At 45.5% G+C, this 21,555-nt stretch overlaps 1 protein-coding gene across 3 annotated transcripts in view; it reads right to left on the bottom strand.

The window, feature by feature from the left end:
* DEUP1 (deuterosome assembly protein 1) overlaps positions 1–16,487 on the bottom strand; it is a 67,152-nt gene extending 50,665 nt beyond the window's left edge. For all 3 annotated transcript variants that reach the window (XM_079973776.1, XM_079973777.1, XM_079973778.1), the window contains exons 1-5: positions 16,373–16,487; positions 13,377–13,437; positions 5,822–5,993; positions 2,271–2,366; positions 911–1,045 (exon numbers count right to left, since the gene is read on the bottom strand). In XM_079973776.1, the coding sequence (XP_079829902.1) occupies positions 911–1,045; positions 2,271–2,366; positions 5,822–5,993; positions 13,377–13,420 (447 nt within the window). In that variant the 5' untranslated portion in view covers positions 13,421–13,437; positions 16,373–16,487. The remainder of the gene's footprint in view (positions 1–910; positions 1,046–2,270; positions 2,367–5,821; positions 5,994–13,376; positions 13,438–16,372) is intronic.
* Between the last annotated feature and the right edge of the window lie 5,068 nt (positions 16,488–21,555).

Genomic DNA, 21,555 nt, shown 5'->3' with positions numbered 1-21,555 from the left:
GCGACTTAGTCATGCTGGCCACATGACCCGGAAGCTGTATACCGGCTCCCTCGGCCAATAAAGCGAGATGAGCGCAGCAACCCCAGAGTCGGCCACGACTGGACCTAATGGTCAGGGGTCCCTTTACCTTTACCTAAAGACGGGCAAAGGGGGGGGGGAGAAGGTACAATAAAGGAGACTCCGACGAAACATCAGGAAGAACTTTCTGACAGTAAGAGCTGCTCCAACAGTGGAATGGCCTCCCCCTCGGGATGTTGTGGACTCTCCTTCCTTGGAGGTTTTTAAACACATGGATGCTTTAGTTGAGATTTCTGCATTGCAGGGGGTTGGACTAGATGACCCTTGGGGTCCCTTCCAACTCTTAGATTCAACCCAAATACCACACTGGTGGCAAGGAACAGTCCCAACCTTCCCCTCGGCAGGATTGAACCTGGCACCCCTGGCCATCCCCTGACATTGCCCAGTGATGATAAACAGGTAGGCCTGGTTTGGGAGAAAATGGCCTTGTAGGTCCAATGGGACCCTATGGTGGGCTAAGACTGGCTCTTAGGGGTCTTCCCACCTCCCCTCACCACAGAGGTGGTGGTAGTGTAGAGGGGCACAAGAATCCTGTGGTCACAAGGCATACTTTTGGAAATCGAAGAAGAAGGAGAAGAAGAAGAAGGAGAAGGAGAAGAAGGAGAAGGAGAAGGAGAAGAAGGAGACAGAGAAGAAGGAGAAGGAGAAGAAGGAGACGGAGAAGAAGGAGAAGGAGAAGGAGAAGAAGGAGACAGAGAAGAAGGAGAAGGAGAAGAAGGAGACGGAGAAGAAGGAGAAGGAGAAGGAGAAGAAGGAGACGGAGAAGAAGGAGAAGGAGAAGAAGGAGACGGAGAAGAAGGAGAAAGACGCTCCTTTTAATACAGGAACTGACCTCCAATTTCTGGTTCAAACTGCTCAGCTGAAATGGGGCTTCTTGATTTTCTGTACATTTCTCCAAGCTGTGAGCTTTTTTTTGTTTTAATTGGTGCAGCTGTAGCTTTTCATAGCTTTGTGTCAGCTTGGCAAACTGGAAGAGGAATGAACGTCACAAACGCCTTATTTTTTTGCCTCGGTTTTGGAGGTGTAATTGGCAAAGGCAGTTAAGCTTAAATGATCTAATCAGCCATCTAATCTGGGTTGCTGGTTTTTTTATTAAGAAAAGTACAGTTAACTTACATGCATTCAAGTACACCAGCTTACGTGCATTTAACTGGTGCGCATTCAGCTTTATGCACTTGGCAAATTAAATAGGGAGGCAGAAAGGAAGGGGGCAACCAGGAAGAAAGTCTTTGGCAATCCCACCCCCCATTGAACCCAATACATTTCGACTATACTGTACTTGATTTTGGCTTTATGTACTATCCCAGGAATGCAATCCCAGCAGAAATTGAGAGCCACCTGTACCAGCTATTACAACTAAACAGTTAAGGGTGAACAAGCCAGTGCTTTCATACAACCTGTGATGTTAATTAACTGCACTTTTAAACACAGATTGCCTGGATATTTGCTTTATACATGTAGAGTAGAGCTTTCCAAAATCTGCATCATAACACGTTAGTGCATCGGCTGCAGTGTGTAGGTGTGTTGTGTGAACGCTCCCCGTCCTCCTCCCAGGGCTGGAATGGGGGTAGTTTAACATGTGGCTTGCTAGTAAAACTGATTTACTGCGTCGTGAAACAATGCATGTCTAAAAAGCGTGTGCCCAACATGATAAGTTTGGAAAGCTCTGATGTACAGGGATGTCTTGCCTGGTGTTTGTAGGAAGTGTTTTGCATCAGTTTAGCGCCATCTTGTGTTGGTGCTTTAATGGTTCTTCAGAGTTAGACAGCGGGGTTAACTAGCTTGATCCTGATCTAAAAAAATTAAAAATCACCTTTGTTATAAGTTTTAAGACTGACACTTGGGTGGGGTGGGGACTGCACTAAGCTGGATAGATGTGTCACTTGTTGAAAACTCCACTAGGCTTGGTGCAAGTAGCAGGAGAACACAGTGTGCCTATATGCACTCATCCTGTGTGTATATCCTGTGTGTTTGCACACATGAGGGGATGGGAAGGCTTATCAGCCCCTGTCCCTGGTGGGTTTGGCGAGAATGAATTGGACCCTCAGGGCGAGAAAGATCAGCCACCACCTGACTCAGTACATCACAATATAGGCAGTCATTGAGCTAGTTACAAAGCAGCCCGCAATCTACTAAACCTAGCTTGAAATATTATGAACTGTAAAATAGGAATGAGATTTCCCCTTCCTTACTTGATTCTTCAGGGCTTGAAGCTGCGTGTCATAGTTCTGAGCCATCTCATATTTTGTCTTTTGCAAACTGTCCAGTTTCTGCCTCAGTAGCCCAACCTGCATTGAAGTGGACATGAATCTTGGACATCAAAAGAGTTCCAAAAGCCAAAGGAATTTTTAAAAGCATAAAGATATCACTGCTAAAAAAAACAACAAACAGCATGCTATCAACATGTATTGCAAGTTACAGGCACGACATAATACCCATTCCACATTTGTAAGACCTTGATATTTTAGTGCACACCTACCCTTGGGAACTCCCTGCATATTGATATCAGGCAGTAGTCTTTGCTGTATGCTTTTCAGCACCTGCGAGAATTTTACGACAATTTGATCATAAAGGGAAATCTATGAATCTTCCGAAAAGTTTCACTTTCCCCCTACAAACCTTTTGCATTTCATTAAAGCTCAAGTCGTTACAATTCATGTTCTGAAGCTGCCTGACCGCAGCCTAAGAAACTAAATCAAAATAAGTGGTTTTGAAGTCTGTGTCTGAAAGGCACACAGTGATAGATTGAGACCATATAAGAGTGCAGCTGAGATTATCCTAATCTAAGAGGGTTCTCACGGGACGCGGGCGGCGCTGTGGGTTAAAGCCTCAGCGCCTAGGACTTGCTGATCCAAAGGTCGGCAGTTCAAATCCCCGCGGCGGGGTGCGCTCCCGTTGCTCGGTCCCAGCGCCTGCCAACCTAGCAGTTCGAAAGCACCCCCGGGTGCAAGTAGATAAATAGGGAGCGCTTACTGGCGGGAAGGTAAACAGCGTTTCCGTGTGCTGCGCTGGCTCGCCAGATGCAGCTTTGTCACGCTGGCCATGTGACCCGGAAGTGTCTCCGGACAGCGCTGGCCCCCGGCCTCTTAAGTGAGATGGGTGCACAACCCTAGAGTCGGACACGGCTGGCCCATACGGGCAGGGGTACCTTTACCTTTTTAAGAGGATTCTCACAATCTAGTAAATGTATCTTATTTCTTCTCTTTATGAGGCTATAAAAATGCTACTAATTTTACTTGTAATGAAAATAGGATCTTGGGGCAAGGGGATTTTCGTCAGGGCTATGTCAGAGCAGAAAGGGTTAAGCTCCCCCTCTCCATCCTATTGGCCCTGATCCTGCCTGCCTCTCCAGAGGCTGCTATTTGCAACTATAAAAACATTCATGCAATTGTTTGGCCTTAAAGAGTGCCTAGGAAGTTCTGAACTAGAGCTAATGTATGTAGACATGAATGAAGTGCATGTCAAATCCTTGGGTATCACATGGGTACACATAGGTAAAGGTAAAGGGACCCCTGACCATTAGGTCCAGTCATGACCGACTCTGGGTTTGCGGCACTCATCTCACTTTATTGGCTGAGGGAGCCGGTGTACAGCTTCCAGGTCATGTGGCCAGCATGACAAAGCCGCTTCTGGCGAACCAGAGCAGCTCTCGGAAACGCCGTTTACCTTCCCGCCGAAGTGGTACCTACTTATCTACTTGCACTTTGAAGTGCTTCCAAACTGCTAGGTTGGCAGGAGCAGGGACCGAGCAACGGGAGCTCACCTCATCACGCGGATTCGAACCGCCGACCTTCTGATCGGCAAGTCCTAGGCTCTGTGGTTACACATATGTGGGTACACATAGCACAATTCAAAAGCCATGCCGTAATAGCTGCGCACTCCAAAACAATATATTTTGTTAGGAGTAGGGACAAGCCACCCCTCCTAGTTTGGAACATTCTGCTGCTGCTGCCTTTAAATGGAGCTCTTCCCAGATGGCAGATTTGCAAGGACAGCAATGGACATGACAGCTGGAGATGGTTCCATTTTGATCAGGAGACAGGAGCCCTCCAAGCCAACAGAATGGATCTTCCATGTGATGTTGGATTTTCTGCAGAGCATCACCAGGAAAATACGAGTGCATCTTCAAAGAGAAATTTAAAGGCAATGGGCACCTGCAGATGTGGTGCTGCTCAGGTATGTTGAGTTCTCAAAAGAAATAGAATAAGTATGGGGGAAAGGCAGGAGAACGATTTGATGATAGGCACCCCATACGAAGAACAAACAATGGGTGGCAAACGAACAAAATTCTAGAACAAATACCTGGTGTAGCAGCATACTTTCTCTGAACCAAGCTTAGAAAGGAAGCAATTGTTCCTTCTAGATTTCATACAAAGAGTACTGATTAATACATCTGAAGGCGAAGTGAGTGAGAGGAGAAACTGGTGAAAAAGTTTTCCCCAATACATCTAATGCATTACTGCAATGGTTAGATATAAATGTGGGCTTAACTGCTTTGTAAAACTTTACGGCTGGGGCAGATCTTGGCTTGATTTCAGGTCCAAGGTAGGTAGTTTTTCACAGTTTATTAAAAATTGGGTGACTTGTCCAGGATGGTGGGTCATAGCGGGGTAGCTGCAAAGAGAAGGTCTATGTATTGCAAATGCCCATAGCCATTGCTTTTTCGGCAAAAAATAAAGTAAAATAAAATGAGGTGCTGGTATCTAGCTGGCAGCAAAATAATGAGACGATGGTATACTCTGTGCCAGTGAGTAAAAAGGTAAAGGGACCCCTGATTGTTAGTTCCAGTCATGGCCGACTCTGGGGTTGCGGTGCTCATCTCGCTTTATTGGCTGAGGGAGCTGGCGTACAGCTTCTGGGTCATGTGACCAGCATGACTAAGTTCTGGCGAACCAGAGCAGCGCACGGAAAAGCCGTTTACCTTCCTGCCGGAGCGGTACCTATTTATCTACTTGCACTTTGACGTGCTTTCGAACTGCTAGGTTGGCAGGAGCAGGGACCGAGCAACGGGAGCTCACCCCGTCGCGGGGATTCGAACTGCCGACCTTCTGATCGGCAAGTCCTAGGCTCTGTGGTTTAACCCACAGCGCCACCCGCGTTCCCTGTGCCAGTGAGTACCACTCCCCAAAAAGCACTGCTGCCAGGGTTTCAATTGATCTTGGTGCACTCTGCAAATAGACACACTGCACTCCCTAGCAGGATTCTAGTCTGCAAGGACTACTAGACCATCCGAGTCAGGATAGAGGGCAACTTTTGCCCTGACCACAACAGCCAGTTGCGTCACCCCATCCTGGGTTCCTGGTCATACCCGAGTGGCAAAATATTGGGAACTGACATATAATACATAATGCAAACACATGTATGTTACATCTGTACACACCTAATTCCTCCCAGCCAAATCTATATGCAGTGAACAGATCTCAGGCATATTACTCTTTCAGAGATGGATTGGATTTTGCAAGTTAGGGAATTCCCAGCTTCAAACCAGTGTCCTATATCCCAGCCAAGCCACTACATTCCACACATATACCCAAGACAGGGCAAGAGAGTCAGAAGCTCAGTTCTGATCTCACCGTGCACGGAGGGTCCGGGGTGAGGGGAATTATGTGTACTCAAATGTTCATGGCCGGGTACAGGATTAGAGCTGTTGATAAGTGCACTGAACATGTATGTTAATAAAGCGGGCAATGAAGTAGTACCTCCAGGCCAATGCTTCATTCACAAAACAGAAGGCGTCCCATACCTCTAGACCTTTCTGATCCAACCTGCTTTGGGCACTTGCCAATTCTTGATCGCGGACAGTCATTCGCGCTTCTAAAGCCTGCAATTTCTTCTCCCATTCTCGTTTCTTGTTGTTTACCATGATATCAATCTGATGCATTAATTCTTGAAGCTCAACATTGCAAGGGACAGATCTTTAAAAAAAAAAGAGGTCTTTTTTAAATGTACTGCATAGAACAGATTGAAATAGTATTCTTCAGGCTATTTTTCCCCTCCAGTGAGCTCATATTCGACTTGAGAATAACCGAATGGCTTATTTTAATGGTTTTTTTCCCTTAGTCAATGTTTCTTTGGTCCAGTTTGGATGTAACACTAAACCGTGATTTAGTGATATCCTACTATGTTTTACTCCTAGTAAAACCCCTTAAAATTAATGAACACAATTAAGATAGGTGCATTCATTTCAACAGACCTACTCTAAGTAAAACTTAAGTTGAATACTACCCTATGGTTTGGTTGTATATCAGAACCTAGGCCCCCTCACAAGCTATGGTTTGTAGGCTGTAAAACCAGGATCTTAGATTTGAAGTTGTTTTATGAATCCTGGCTTGCTCTGTGGCCTATCATTTACATCAACACTTGCTATCGTGGTGCAAACGCAATGTATTACAGTGCCTCATCCTAGCTACCCACCTGGTGAGAAACATAAAGAGCAGCTGCTCAAAAATGAACCTGCCCATGTGAGTCATGGCCCTATCAAAAAAAAAAACACCCTGTCCCGCCACACACTGGTTGGGCTACAGACTCCTTTCGCTCCATTCTTCTTGCTGGCATCACCAAGACAGCTTGGCAGAAGAGGGACTATGTCAGAGGAGTGCAGTAATTTTTTGTGTAAGGGAACAGTTAGGGCCAGAGGGCCGGCTTGTGAGGGCGATTGGATTGATATGTGAGCATTTTGCCTCCCTCTCTAAACTGGGCATAAGCGCCCTGGGGTTTGGGAAGGAGGTGCCAGGGCTCTGATTGAAATTGAAATAAATTGGAATACTTTATTGTCACTTGTACTACTTGTATACAGTGAGATTACTAGAGCACCCCCCATTCAGCTCTCTTAGTCTTAATTCCCCTTGTTTACTGACGCACACACACCAAACCCGAAAGTCAGTTGCCCTGTTGTTATCTTTTCATTCAGCAGCCTAACAGCCCACAGATGAAGCTGTTCTTTACCCTGTTGGTGCGACTAATCATGCTTCTATATCTTCTGCCTGAGGACAGGAGATCAAGAAAGTGCCGGACAGGGTGTGAATCATCCCTGAGAATTTTCCTCACTCTCCTGAGGCAACGTTCTTCCGCTATTTCATCCATCGGATTCACAGGACACCCCATAATATCTTGTGCTGTATTCACCACCCTTTGTAGGCACTTCCTATCAGTTGATGTCAAACCAGTGTACCACACTGTGATGTAGTATGAAAGGACACTTTCTATTGTAGACCGGTAGAAGGAGATCATCAAATGTTGATTGACATAGTTCTTCCGCAATACTCTGAGGAGATGGAGTCTCTGTTGGGCTTTCTTAACCACTTGGGTTGTATATATTTTCCAAGTAAGGTCTTCACTGATAGGATGCTGAAGCCTCTTTCCTAAAGCCAGACGGTCTTTGGGAAGGCACCTGGACCCCTATGGAACATCACACCTCCCTCCCTAAGCCAGGCAGAAGCTCCCCAGGCTTTGGGAAGGAGGCACCAGGCTTTAATACATTAATACTCTAATTTACCCCTATTTAAGGAACTTGCCTAGTCCCCCTAGTCCACTGACCGCGTGCCACTGGAATATGTGGAACTTCTATGCCACCCCTACAGTTGATAGGAAGGAAATACCTATTAAGTGGTTATTAGGTGCCATATGGTGAACAAGGTTTCATCTGGCCCTGTAAACGCTCCAGGTGTGTCCCCCCAAAAAATTGTCTTTAGAAAAGAGACACATGTCAGCCTGCATGTGCCCAAGCGCTGGTCAGTTTGCCTGAACAGATTCACCTCTGCCTGCAACCCGCCTTGTGTTTTGATGGGGTCTCCAGATCAACAGCCTTCACATCACCTGCCAGGGAACGCTGCAATTAAGAGCAGAGTTAAACAGGGCTTCAGGCCCTGGTGCCAAATCTCCTTGGCATCCTCTCTGCCAGGGATCCTGAACTGTGCTTTCAACAGCCACAGCGGGGCTCTGTTGGCTCACTGGGTCAGACAGCAAGCTGTGTGCGGACAAGACCTGCTGTGGAAATGTGACAGCACAAAATGGAATGAATTAAAGCAGCTGAGTATGCTAAGAAAGAGGGGAGGGAAGAAGCAGCCCTGCTAGGAGAAAATGCAATTTGCTAAAACTATGCTGTTGAATCTACAGTTGCTTTTATATCCCTGTGGAGTAGCTTTCTCACAAAGGAAACTGCTCCGGAGGCCAGGAATGAAGGTGGCCGTGGATTGCTGCAGGAAATTGCCATATTACTGACATAATTCCTGCCTTTTCACCCGTATTCCTTCAGCTTTTGTATGTGAGCAATGGGTTCTTGCGAGTGACAGCAGGTTAGGGAGGGACGGTTTTGATGCTGAAGCCTCTGTTAGCGACTGAACTAAGCTGCCTTAAGGTTAAAGAGGGGCAAGAGGGGCAGAAAGGGGTCTGGGTGCCCTTACTGGTTGAGCTGCTCAGGTTTTACAAAGGAATAGGAGCAGGGCGGGCAGAGGAGCCACAGGGAAAGTAGTGACAGGAGGAGAGGCTTAGGGAGGGAGGATGCAGTAGGCAGGCAACGTGAAGCTGGATAGGCTAGGGAAAGAGAGCGTCAAGAGGGAGTGGTCCAGTGAAATGAGAGGAGGCAATGTAGGGAAACTATATGCCCAGCCTTCTCTGAAAGGTACCAAATTTGATCCTTGGCATATGGTTACCAGATTTTTTTTCCAAAGAGTCCAGGGACACGTTCTTTTCTTTTTAAAGAGGAAAAAAGTTATTTTTTAAAATTATTTTTTTAAAAAATTAAGAAGTAATATCTTCTCTTTTGTCGCACGGCTTTCCTCTGGGAGCTCTCTTGGAGCACTAGCTGCTGTGGAGTAGGCTTGGGTCGGGCCTGGGCTCGGCCACATGTCCTTGCCCTCCCGGCACTCTCCTACCTCTCCACCTCAGCGACAGCAGCAGCGGCACGGCAAGGTCAGGGCTCCCCTCTTTTTTCTCCTTCCTCTTTCTCTCTCTTCCTTCTCCTTCTCCTCTCCTCCTTTTTTTTTTTAAATCAATTTTTATTAAGATTTTTAAACATAAATGCAAATATAATAAACAATGTAACATATATCATAACATAATTTCTTAACTTCTTTGGACTCCCTCACGTCTTCCGCTCCCACTTGCATCTTTGTCAATTCTTGCCCGCAATTTATCATCTTGTTTACATTCTTATGCCCCATTCATTTAGAATATAATCTAATAGTTCTCCCAAAGGTTTAAGATTTTCCCTCAATCTCACTTATCATCCTAATTGCATCTAAATTAGTGGTGGTCAATTATTTATGATCTAGCCTCCATCTTAACATTCAACCAAATTACAATGCTTTTTTAAAGTAAATCTTAAATTTCTTCCAATCTTCTTCAACCTTCTCTTCTCCCAGGTCTCGGATTCTGCCGGTCATCTCGGCTAGTTCCATATAGTCTATCAGTTGCATCTGCCACTCTTCCAGTGTGGGTAGATCTTGAGTTTTCCAGTGCTTAGCGATGAGTATCCTTGCTGCCGTTGTTGCATACATAAAAAATGTTCGGTCCTTCCTTAACACCTTCTGGTCGACAATACCCAAAAGGAAGGCCTCTGGTTTCTTAGTAAAGGTATACTTAAATACCTTTTTCAACTCATTATATATCATTTCCCAAAAGGCCTTCACTCTCGGGCAAGTCCACCAGAGGTGAAAGAATGTTCCATCATTTTCTTTACATTTCCAACATTTGTTATCAGACAAATGGTATATTTTGGCAAGTTTAACTGGGGTCATGTACCATCTATATATCATTTTCATTACATTTTCCTTCAAAGCATTACATGCAGTGAAGTTCAGCCCGTTGGTCCACAACCTTTCCCAGTCCTCAAACATGATATCATGCCCTATATCCTGTGCCCACTTTATCATGGCCGATTTAACCATTTCATCTTGTGTATTCCATTTTAACAGCAAGTTGTACATTCTTGAAAGTATCTTAGTCTTAGGTTCTAACAGTTCTGTTTCCAATTTCGATTTCTCCACCTGGAACCCTAACTTTTTGTCATTTTTAAAAACTTCATTAATCTGAGCGTAATGTAACCAGTCTCACACTTTGTCCTTAATTTTCTCCAAACTCTGCAATTTCCAATTGTCTCCATCTTTTTCTAATATTTCCCAATATTTTGGCCATTTGGCCTCCATATTGGGTCTTTTTCGGGCCTTAGCTTCCAGCGGTGAAAGCCACCTTGGAGTTTTATTTTCCAATAAGTCTTTATATTTTGTCCAGACATTAAATCCTTCTCCTCTCCTCCTTCTCCCTGGGTCGGCTCTGGGGTTTTTACTGGCCCCGGAGCACCACTGGGCAGTCGGCTGGGTGAGCGGGCGCTCTCGCTCCTGGCTCAATTTGGGTCACGCGGTGTGTGTCAGCAGTTCCCCCAGTTGACGTGCCGGGCGTCCCCGGTTCCCCTTCGGCAGTGGCAGCGGCAGTCTCAGCAGCCCAGTTGGCTATGGCTGGCTTCAGGGGCTTCTCGCTGCTGTGGCGCCTGCCATTTTGCCTCACCAGAAGTCCTCATAGGATGTGTCTTGTGCCATTGAACCAATCACACAACATTCATTTCCTACTAATAAATCTATAACACTTAAAATATAAATCCAGGGACATTAAATGAAATCCGGGGACATTCCGGGGACGGATTTTGTCCGGGGACAGATTTGTAAATCCGGGGACTGTCCCCAGGAAATGGGGACGTCTGGTAACCAGGCATCTACAGTTTAAAACATATTTGGTAGCAGGTGGTGTGAAAGATCTCTGCATGAGACCTGGAGAGTTGCTAAAAACCAACCAAACCAAACCAAAGACAGTAATCTGTCAGCGTAAGCCATCAGGAAGTATTGACATTCAAAGAAAAAGGTGTATGTTGGAAGTGTGATGAAAATGAGGGATCTTTTTTCATATGTGGTGGCCCTGTAAAATGATTAAGGAATATTGGGAAACTATATATAATGAATTAAAAAACTTACTTAAAAAAACTTTCCCCCCAAAACCTGAGATTTTCCTCTTGGGGATGGTAGACACCCCCCCAAAAAATGTAGGGGCAAGGGTAGACCCCCCCCCCCCAAAAAAAAAACCCCCACACATGGGTTTATTACTATATGCCACCGCTGCAGCTAGAACCTTACTGGCACAAAGGTGGAGAACAAGCATAGTACCCATTAAGGAAGAATGGCAGTGTAAAATGTTCGAATATGCAGTGTAAAATGTTCGAATTATTTGTGGGACTGAATGTAGGTATGTTTGTATATATTTAAGGATTGTATGAAATGTACCGTGTGTTTGTATGCTTGTATATTCGCAATATGTGTGTATTTTATAATTAAAAATAGTTAAAAATTAATTTTAAAAAAACGTTCGAATATGCTGAACTGGTCTGAGGGACAGGATAAGTGAAAACGAAGATAAGGAATATAAGGAGGAATGGATAACGTTTATTGAATATTTTAAGAACCAGTATAAACAAATACACAGCTTAGCAGGTCTCAAGTAAATCCAGCAGAGTTGAAATAGATAAAAGAGCTTTTAACAGACAACGAATTGGATGATTAAAAAGATGTGGATTACGCGGAGTAGCAGAAAAGCAAAGGAACCAGGAAAAGGGTGGAAGTGAAGTCATATGGTATATGTATATATGCTGTATTTGGTACGAAGTTGTAGATAGGACAGGGGGAGGGGGTTAAAGGTGCTCTCTGTTCCTGTTTTTGAAAATGCAAACAGAAAACCAAATGAAAAAAGAGAGAGGAAGTATTGACAGTCGAGTCTGTGATGTTCATAGCAGACAGAAAGTTTGGTGTCGTGCTGACAGGCATATTTGCATTTAATCTTCACTTGCATGAACAATGAAACAGTGCTATTATGCCAGAAAAGAATCTTTATATTTGTTCCTTTGAACGATGATGATTAGATGGTTTGTTAATTTTCCCACCAATTTGATTAGTTTGCTCCAGGTTTTTGTGGGCACTTGGGCAACAAAATATATTTGGTCCCCTAAAACATCACTTTTTTGCCACCTCTGCTTCCTCCTCGACAAACTCCCCACCCTCCTCATCTAACCGCCCTCCTACAACCATTGTCCAAGATGGAGAGAGAAGGGAGAGAGAGAATGAGTTTTGCATGATCAGGAACTGCAAAGGTCAGAAACGATGTTTTCACATGTTGATTTGCAAATAACCAGCCCAATCTTTGACTCTGGGCAGTTAATTGTATTGAATCACTATAAAACTGCAATCTCACGAACGCATACATCTGAGTAAGTCTCAGCAGGACTGAGTCAACACGCACAGGTTCATGCTGTGCCGCTGATAAACATTGCAATCAAAATGTCAAAAAGATAAAGGTGGAATCTAGACACATATAAAAAACGTTGTGAAGATGCTTTTTTACAAAAAAGTTTTGAAAAAATATATTGAATTTGCCGTAGGTCACCATCGCCATCTAGTGTCATGGTTGTATAATGCACTTTACAACGCACTTTAAAACATTTAAATTATGTATAGCTGAGCCCAAAGAATTCTCAAGCAGGTTGATGACATCACTTCTGCAGAAAAAGATTTTTATTTTTATTTTAAAAAAAGTGTCCTCTTCATGATACAGTAATCTTATTCTGTTGACATAAGGCTTCCGAACTACTCTAATTAGGTAATGATTTTAAAAAAGCTTTCCAAACAATAGCCTTTCGACAGGGGTGAGTTTTACAGTGCAATTTCCAGATCGTAACATTTTCTAATTGGAAAGGTTATGCACGCTGAAGGTTTTAAACAAAAGACGCCTCTACTGCTTTGACCAGGCCTGAAAAGTAATTTCAATATGAAATGTAGGTCAATTAGGGGTGCACTCTTCATTAAAAGCAATAAGCTGCATTACTGCTTCATGGTTTGCCTAATATACAAAATAGTAAATTCATCAATGTCAAGCATCACGGTATGGCTAAGAACAGATTTATTACGTTTTACCACAAATGATTAAGTGATGTCTGTTTTTAACTTTTTAATATGGTTTTCATTGTACTGTTTTATTGTTCTAAACTGCTTTTTTTTTTTTTAAATGACATAGTGGTATATAAATATTTTTATAAACAAACAAACAAACAAGGCGGCCATTCCTGTTCAATATAGTTGCTGCCTGAGCTGTCTAGGCCTGGTGTTTCTTTATGAGATAAGCAGTAATGAAGAATCAAAAGACCACAGAACTTTGAAATCTTGAAGTGTAAGGTTTTAAGTTCTACATCATACTGAGCGTACAGATGTAAATAAGATAAGAAAAACCAGGAACGACCAGGAAATTATTACGCGTCAACCTACCTAGTCATCATTTGTTCCTGAAGTGCTTCTATCTTCTTCTCCATTTTAGCATTTCTCCAATCTATTAAGAATATTTTGGGGGTGGGTGGGTTAATGTTTTTTCCCTTAATTATTCATTTACATAGAAGACTCATAGTTAAAAGGAGAGACTTGAGAAACAGCAGTAACAAAGTACAAGCGTCTTACTCTCAGGGTTGTGGGTTTGAGTCTCGTGTCAAACAAAAAATTCCTACATTGGGGGACTAGATGACCGCTCATGGTTTATTCCAACTCTACAGTTCTATGGTTCCAAGTGCAAACATGCCAGGTCAGAGGGGTGGGAATAGGGCTGTTTGCTGTGTCTTAACTGTTAAGCTAACATCAATGTGCATGTAATATGTGGTCTTCAACTGATGGGACTATTAATCTGCTTTGGAAATATCTTGACATTAAAGGGTGGGGCATAACTTCATTAAATCAATAAAACATCCAGCCAAGTGGTGGATTTGTGCCTGATCAGAAACTGACGGGTCGGAGGAAGCCGGGAGAGATAAAATTCTCACTGCTTTGCAGAATGAGCTCACTATGTGGCATCATAGAATCTTAGAGCTGCAAGGGACCCCAAGAGTAATAATAATAATAATAATTTTTATTTATTTATACCCCACCCTTCCCGGTTCAGAAAACCAGGCTCAGGGCGGCTAACAACAAATTTAAAACACTTAATTGATGAAACAAAAAACAGCATAAAATACAGTATAAAACGTGAATAACAATAAATTCAGAATTCAAAAATCAATCCATCCAATAAACCAGGGCTAGCTGGCTAAATGAGTCCTATTTGGGCCAACAAGGAGACCAGGGGAGAATTAGCTGTGGGATCCCAGAGCGGGTAATCTTCATAAAAAGGGGAGGGGAGGGGAGGAAGGGGAATAAAAGATCAGGCTAAGTTCAAATTGAAAGCCAGGTGGAATAGCTCTGTCTTACAGCCCCTGCGGAAGGTTAAATCCTGCAGGATTAGTCCAACCCCCTGCAATGCCGGAATCTCAATGAAAGCATCCATGACGGATGCCGTGACAGATGATCGCCTTTTTTCAAACAGTGAAAAAAGGATCCCCTCAAGAAATCTGTGTGAGTCTCTGATAGTCTTTCGGAATCCTCTAATCTGGTGATTTCATTAGCAAAAGCTATACAGTCGTACCTTGGAAGTCGGACGGAATCCATTCCGGAAGTCCGTTCGACTTCCAAAACGTTCAGAAACCAAAACTCCTGCAGCTCCTGCAGCCAACCGGAAGCCCTGTCGGACATTCGGCTTCCAAAAAAAGTTCGAAAACTGGAACACTTCTGGGTTTCGGTCGTTCGGGAGCCAAAACATACGAGTACCAAGGTGTTCAACAACCAAGGTAGGCTATGTGAGATGGCATTTGGGAGGCTGCAACTCTTAACTGGAAATATGTCCTGTAGAATCCGCTGGAAACTATTTGTGTTCTGAATTAAACAGGCGCAGAATTGAGCTGCCAAGCAGCACGTCACTGGGATATACTAATGAGACAATAATTAGCATTTATAGTGGGGGTGGAGGCTGAGAGAGAAAACAGCTTAGTCTAAGGCTACCTAGCGAGTCAGAAGAGCCAAAGCTCAATGCAGCGTGTTATATGCAGAAGGTCCTGGGTTCAATTTCTGCTCTCTCCAGGGATGGGGGCAGGAACCCTGTCTGAAACCCTCAAGAGCAGTTCCCAGTAGACCATACTATGCTAGATAGACCCATCGTCTGACTTGGTACAAGGCAGCTTTTTGTGAACATCGAGGGGCATACCTTGTCCTGGAGTGTGTCGACTCCAGGGGGAATGCGCTTCTGAGCATATACAGAGGGGCTTCCTCGGTCCAGACTCAGTCAGGGAGGCAAACCTGTGACTTTCCAAATGTTAAACTACAACTCCCACCAGCCCCAGATGGCTAATGGTCGCAGATTAAGGGAGCTGGAATCCAATGTAAGAACATAAAATGAACCTGCTGGATTGTGTCAATGGCCCTGCCAGTCCAGTATCCTGTTCTCACAGTGGCTGACTAGAGGCCTGAAGCAGGATGAGAAGGGAACAGCACTCCGCCGCAACAAAACTGCTAGCACATTTGCAAAGCTAAGCAGGGTCCTGTATGGTTTCCAACTGGATGGGAGACTGCATGTTGAGATCCCTGCATTTCACGGGGTTTGACTAGATGACATTTGGGTATCCAGCCAACTCTCCAACTCTGATTCTATGATTCCCAGCAACCGATACTAGCATTATGTGGAGTGCCACAGATTGATCCTCCTTGCTCTCAATGGTCTGCCATGGAAAATATGGGAAAGGGTGGAATGGTTCCTCTGAGCATATGCAGAGGGGCCTTTTTCCAAACTCTCTCCATACTCCACCCTGGAGCAAGTGGGAAAGGAAGAGATTAAAAAAAACAGCCTCTGAGCATGCACAGAACAGCTTTGTCCATCCTCTCTCAGCATGCCGTCAAGGTGCATGTGTGGGAATGTGAGGCAGAGGGGAAGTGCCTCTGAGCATACCTAGAGGGCCTTTTTTGCAGGATCTCACTACTCTGCCGAGAGCACGTTGGAAAGGAAGGGCACCTCTGAGCATATGCAGAAAGGCTTTGTCCAGCCTCTGTTGGTACTCCGCCTTGGGGAAGGAGAAGCAGAGAAAATGCCTCTGAGCATGCACAGAACAGCTTTCTCCAGGCTCTCTCAGCACTCTGCCCTGGAGCTGTGTGGGAAAAGGAGGAAGGGTGCCTCTGAACATACACAGAGGGCTCTCTCCAGGGGTCTTGACCCCTAGGGTTATGAGCATAACTAGAGAGGCTTCCTCCAGACAGTCAATAGCTCTGGAGCACGCAGAAACCGGGCAGTAGAAAGAGGACCTCTGAGCATGCACAGAGTGCCTTTCTCCAGAGGAAGACTCCCTGCCTCCCGCAGCCCTAAATGCACAACTCTCAGAAACCTAGCATGAATGAGTGGGTGGGGGCCCGCTTACCTTGCCCCTTCCCCTGCTGCTGCTGCTGCGAGCCGCGGCTGCCCTCGCTCTGGCGGGGAAGGAGCCCGTCCGCCCCGCCGCCCTCCTGCCCTCCCGCCGCGGCTGCCGCCTCGCGCAGGCCCCGCCCCCCTCCGCCCGGGCGGCAGTTGCGGGGAGGGCCCGGCTGGCTTCTGCCGTTGCCGGGGCAACGGGGCGGCCTAGGGAAGAGGCTCCGTGGGCGGAGGGAGGGAGCAGGCCTGGGGAATCCCCCGATGGAGGGGCGGGGCCAGAGCGGAGGGGCGGGGCCTGAATCAGAGGAGGGGGCGCCCTTCTACCGTTTGCCTGTGTGCCAAATATGCACTGCAACAAAATAGACTTTGGTAGCTCTCTCACTGCAGATGGTGACAGCAGTCACGAAATTAAAAGACGCCTGCTTCTTGGGAGAAAAGCAATGACAAACCTAGACAGCATCTTAAAAAGCAGAGACATCACCTTGCCGACAAAGGCCCATATAGTTAAAGCTATGGTTTCCCCAATAGTGATGTATGGAAGTGAGAGCTGGACCATAAAGAAGGCTGATCGCCGAAGAATTGATGCTTTTGAATTCTGGTGCTGGAGGAGAATCTTGAGAGTCCCATGGACTGCAAGAAGACCAAACCTCTCCATTCTGAAGGAAATCAGCCCTGAGTGCTCACTGGAAGGACAGATCGTGAAGCTGACACTGCAATACTTTGGCCACCTCATGAGAAGAGAAGACTCCCTGGAAAAGACCCTGATGTTGGGCAATATGGATGGCACAAGGAGAAGGGGACGACAGAGGACGAGATGGTTGGATAGTGTTCTCGGAGTTACCAGCATGAGTTTGACCAAACTGCAGGAGGCAGTGGAAGACAGGAGTGCCTGGTGTGCTCTGGTCCAATATTGACATCCTGGGCATCAGTGAACTAAAATGGACGGGAATGGGCGAATTCAGCTCAGATGACCATATCTACTACTGTGGGCAAGAATCCCGTAAAAGAAATGGAGTGGCCTTTATAGTCAACCTCTGCTTAAAACCCTCCAAAGAAGGAGAGTCCACCACTTCTCCTGTTGAACAGCTCTTACAGTCAGAAAGTTCTTCCTGATGTTGAGTCAGAACCTCCTTTCTTCCGAGTTCCTTTCTAGCAAAATAAAGCGATTTTTATCTCAAGCATTCCAGACTGCCAGAACCCTAGGGTACCCTAATTATTTAGCAACTGACAAAGATTAGTTTTATCTCATTGCACCGAGGTCTTTAAAGGGAAGCAGGGCTGATAGCAGCAAAGGGAGATGAGCTCAAGACTGGGGACTCGGTTTCTCTTTGTTTTGTTTCCAGAGTGACATCATGCTACTTTTCTTGTCTGTTGCTATTTCCGTGAAAACTGCAAATCTCTGATAAAAGATCCCATCAGTTCCAGGTCTATGAAGGGGAGCGAGGGAAATCTTGGACAGCTTTTAAAGTGATATTATTCCCCTCCAACAAACTTCAGGGTTCCCCCTAAGTTTGCCACCCTCTTTCCCCCCTGTAGCCACCACATTCCTCCAGCTCAGGATGGGGCAACAGAAGAGGGAGGTGAGCATATAGGGAAATAAGGGGGCAGGAGAAGGATTAAGCATTCCTCCAGCAGCAGCACCCTTACCACCCAGCGCCACTTTTTAGACTGTGTCAAATTCAGGTCTTTGTCAAACAACACGGCCCCATCTGCACTGTAGATTTAAAGCAGTATCACACCACTTTAAAAAGCCCCTCAAGAATCTTGGGAACTGTAGCTTGTTATTTGCTTATTTGCTCTCAGCAAGCTATGTAAGGACATAAGAAGACCCAACTGGATGAGGCCAATGGCCCGTCTGGTCCAGCATCCTGTTGTCACAGTAGGCAGCCATAGATGCCTGTCAGAACTGGGCAAGCAGGATCTGAGCACAACAGCCCTCTCACGCTATTGCCTCCGACTGTGAAGGCAGAGCATAGCCACTGATAGTAGCCATGGATAGAGTTATCCCCAATGGATTTTTCCAGTCATTTTTTAAAGCCATCCAAGCATTGCAAGGGGCTAGACTAGATGACTCTTGGGGTCCCTTCAAATCCCCCTGGTTTACTATCCCTAGTACTTCAAGACTCCCATAAAAGTGCCTGGCTTAAAACCGTCTATCAAAAACTTCACTCTTGTGGCCTATCCCCACAACACCTACTAACTATGGGCCTCACTAAAGCAAACAGTTTAACTGGTCAACGTCTAAAAGATATCAAGCATCAGAACAACCTGGCCGCTATAAGGAAATTCTGCCCTTGGTATGTCCAGTTTCCACCTCTCCATTTTGATTCTCTGGCCTCATATCTGCACAAACTTATTATCCCAAAATACAGATGTGCTTTTACACTTGCAAGACTGGATGTTTTGCCATCTGCGGTAATTGAGGGTCGATTCCAAAAGATCCTGCCTGAGAAACGTCTTTGCCCCTGTGGAGACGGTAGCACCGAAACAGAGGCACACGTCCTCCTGTCCTGTAGTCTCTACAAAGACCTGGGGAACGAGATCATCACCCCACTCGTACCAACCATCCCAGGGCGCTCAACCACTGCCACAATGTCCTTTCTTCTATCAGATCAAAATGAGCAGATAACAGCAAAGGTTGCTAGGTTCATAGCAGGGGCAATCAGAATAAGGGGCACTAACTGACTGCTGATTCAGGACTTTTTGTGCTGTTATATCAAATTTCCGTTTCTGCGTATACTGTAATGTTTTACTGTTGCTGTGGCCATTGGCTAATGCGAATAAAGTTTTATCTCTCTCTCTCTTGGGGTCCCTTCCAACTCTACAATTCGATGATTCTAAGTTGGCTGGCCATCACTGGCTCGAGTGGGAGGGAGTTCCATAGTTTAACTAGGCCCTGTCCTGAATCTTCCAACATTCAGCTTCATTGGAGGGGTTCTAGAGCTATGAGAGAGGGAGAAAAACAATTTTTTTCTGTCCACTTTCTCCATATGATGATAATTTTATAAACTTCTTTTATGTTACTTTTTCTCCAAAACTAAAAGATCTCAAATGCTCCTAGAAGTATAGTCTCCAGATCAACAGAAGTAATAAAAAGGTAAAGGGACCCCTGACCATTAGGTCCAGTCGTGACCGACTCTGGGGTTGCGACGCTCATCTCGCTTTATTGGCCGAGGGAGCCGGCGTACAGCTTCCGGGTCATGTGGCCGGGTCATGTGGCGAACCAGAGCAGCGCACGGAAATGCCGTTTACCTTCCCGCCAGAGCGGTACCTATTTATCTACTTGCACTTTGATGTGCTTTCGAACTGCTAGGTTGGCAGGAGCAGGGACCAAGCAACGGGAGCTCACCCCATTGCAGGGATTCGAACCGCCGACCTTTTGATCGGCAAGTCCTAGGCTCTGTGGTTTAACCCACAGCACCACCCGCGTCCTGAAACAGAAGTAACAGTACTGCTCTATTCAGTCAGATCCCACCTGGAGTCCTGTGTCCAGTTCTGGGCGCCGCAGTTTAAGAAGGATGTTGACAAGCTGGAAGGTGTGCTGAGGAGAGCAACCAAGGTGATCAAGGGTCTGGAAAGCAAGCCTGATGAAGGAACTGGGTATGTTTAGCCTGGAAAAGAGGAGACTGAGAGGAGATAGGATAAGGTAAAGGTAAAGGTACCCCTGCCCGTACGGGCCAGTCTTGACAGACTCTGGGGTTGTGCGCCCATCTCACTTAAGAGGCCAGGGGCCAGCGCTGTCCGGAGACACTTCCGGGTCACGTGGCCAGCGTGACATCGCTGCTCTGGCGAGCCAGAGCCGCACACGGAAACGCCGTTTACCTTCCCGCTGGTAAGCGGTCCCTATTTATCTACTTGCACCCGGAGGTGCTTTCGAACTGCTAGGTTGGCAGGCGCTGGGACCGAGCAGCGGGAGCGCACCCCGCCACGGGGATTCGAACCGCCGACCTTTCGATCGGCAAGCCCTAGGCGCTGAGGCTTTAACCCACAGCGCCACCTGCGTCCCTATCTGTGGAGATATAATAGTTACCTGCAAATATCTAAAGGGCTTCCACATGGAAGATGGAACAAGCTTGTTTTCTCCTGCTCTGGAGGGCAGGACTCAAGCCAATGGCTTCAAGTTACAAGAAAGGAATCAGCAGTGAAATGGACACTCTTGGGAAGTTGTGGTGGACTCTCCTTCCTTGGAGGTTTTTAAGCTGAGGTTGGATGGCCCTCTGTCATTGTTGAGACTCCTGCATGGCAGGGGGTTGGACTAGATGACCCTCAGGGTCCCTTTTCAACTCCATGATGCTATGAATGTTCTCCAATAGTTCAAGAGCAGCCCCAGAAAAGATGTGGGTGGGGGATTAAAAAAATATATATCACCAGAAAATTATTTTTGACTCAGTTTGTCAGGGAACAGCTGCTCACTGCCCCCATGTGGCAAACTACAATTCTATTATTATTGTCCCACTGCTATTTTTGTAAAATTATTATTATTATTAATCCAAGCTGCTTGTTTTTGTATGTGTTCATCTCTTTTTTTCATTATGTCACATATACATACCATCTCTCCCCCCCCCCCCCCCCGTGATATGGAAACATAAATTTTATGGGCTGCGTGTGTTTAAACCCTGTATTATTATTCCCATTCTACTCTCTCCATTTTCGAATGGCAATTGAAATTGCCACCTAAATATGTTCTTAAGCTGCTCAGAGGGCTTTGAAAATAGTGACCCAGAGGTTGAATACCATCAGCAACCAGGAATACATTGCCTTTTCATTACAAGAAGCATTTATGAAAGCAGACGAGGGAAGCAGAACCAGAGATCAGCAAGGAGGCTCTGTGATATGCGAATAATAACACTCTTTTGTCCACCAGAGTTTGGAAAATCTTCAGCGGTGCCCCAGATCTCATGCTCTGGGTACAGAGTTAAAAATAAAGCAGCTTCTGGGTGAGTCAAATAGCCATGCCTTGTTCACACACATTTTATAAGGGATCCAACTGACCTCTCTATCCTTGAGTAATCAGCCTCTTTTCTCAACAATCACTCCCTGTTTTCGCCCACCACAGAAAAATGCAACATTTTTTTAAAAAGGAGCAGATCTGTAGTAGAATCTCCACAGGTGATTCCTGTTCTGATCACTGTTTTTCCTTTTTTTAAAAAAAAAAAAGTCTCCTCCTGCTGGTTTCAATCCAATTAATTGCTT

This window comes from Podarcis cretensis, assembly GCF_951804945.1.
Source record: "Podarcis cretensis genome assembly, chromosome: 4".
NCBI classification, from domain to species: Eukaryota; Metazoa; Chordata; class Lepidosauria; order Squamata; family Lacertidae; genus Podarcis; species Podarcis cretensis.
This window is presented reverse-complemented; position numbering and strand designations above follow the sequence as displayed.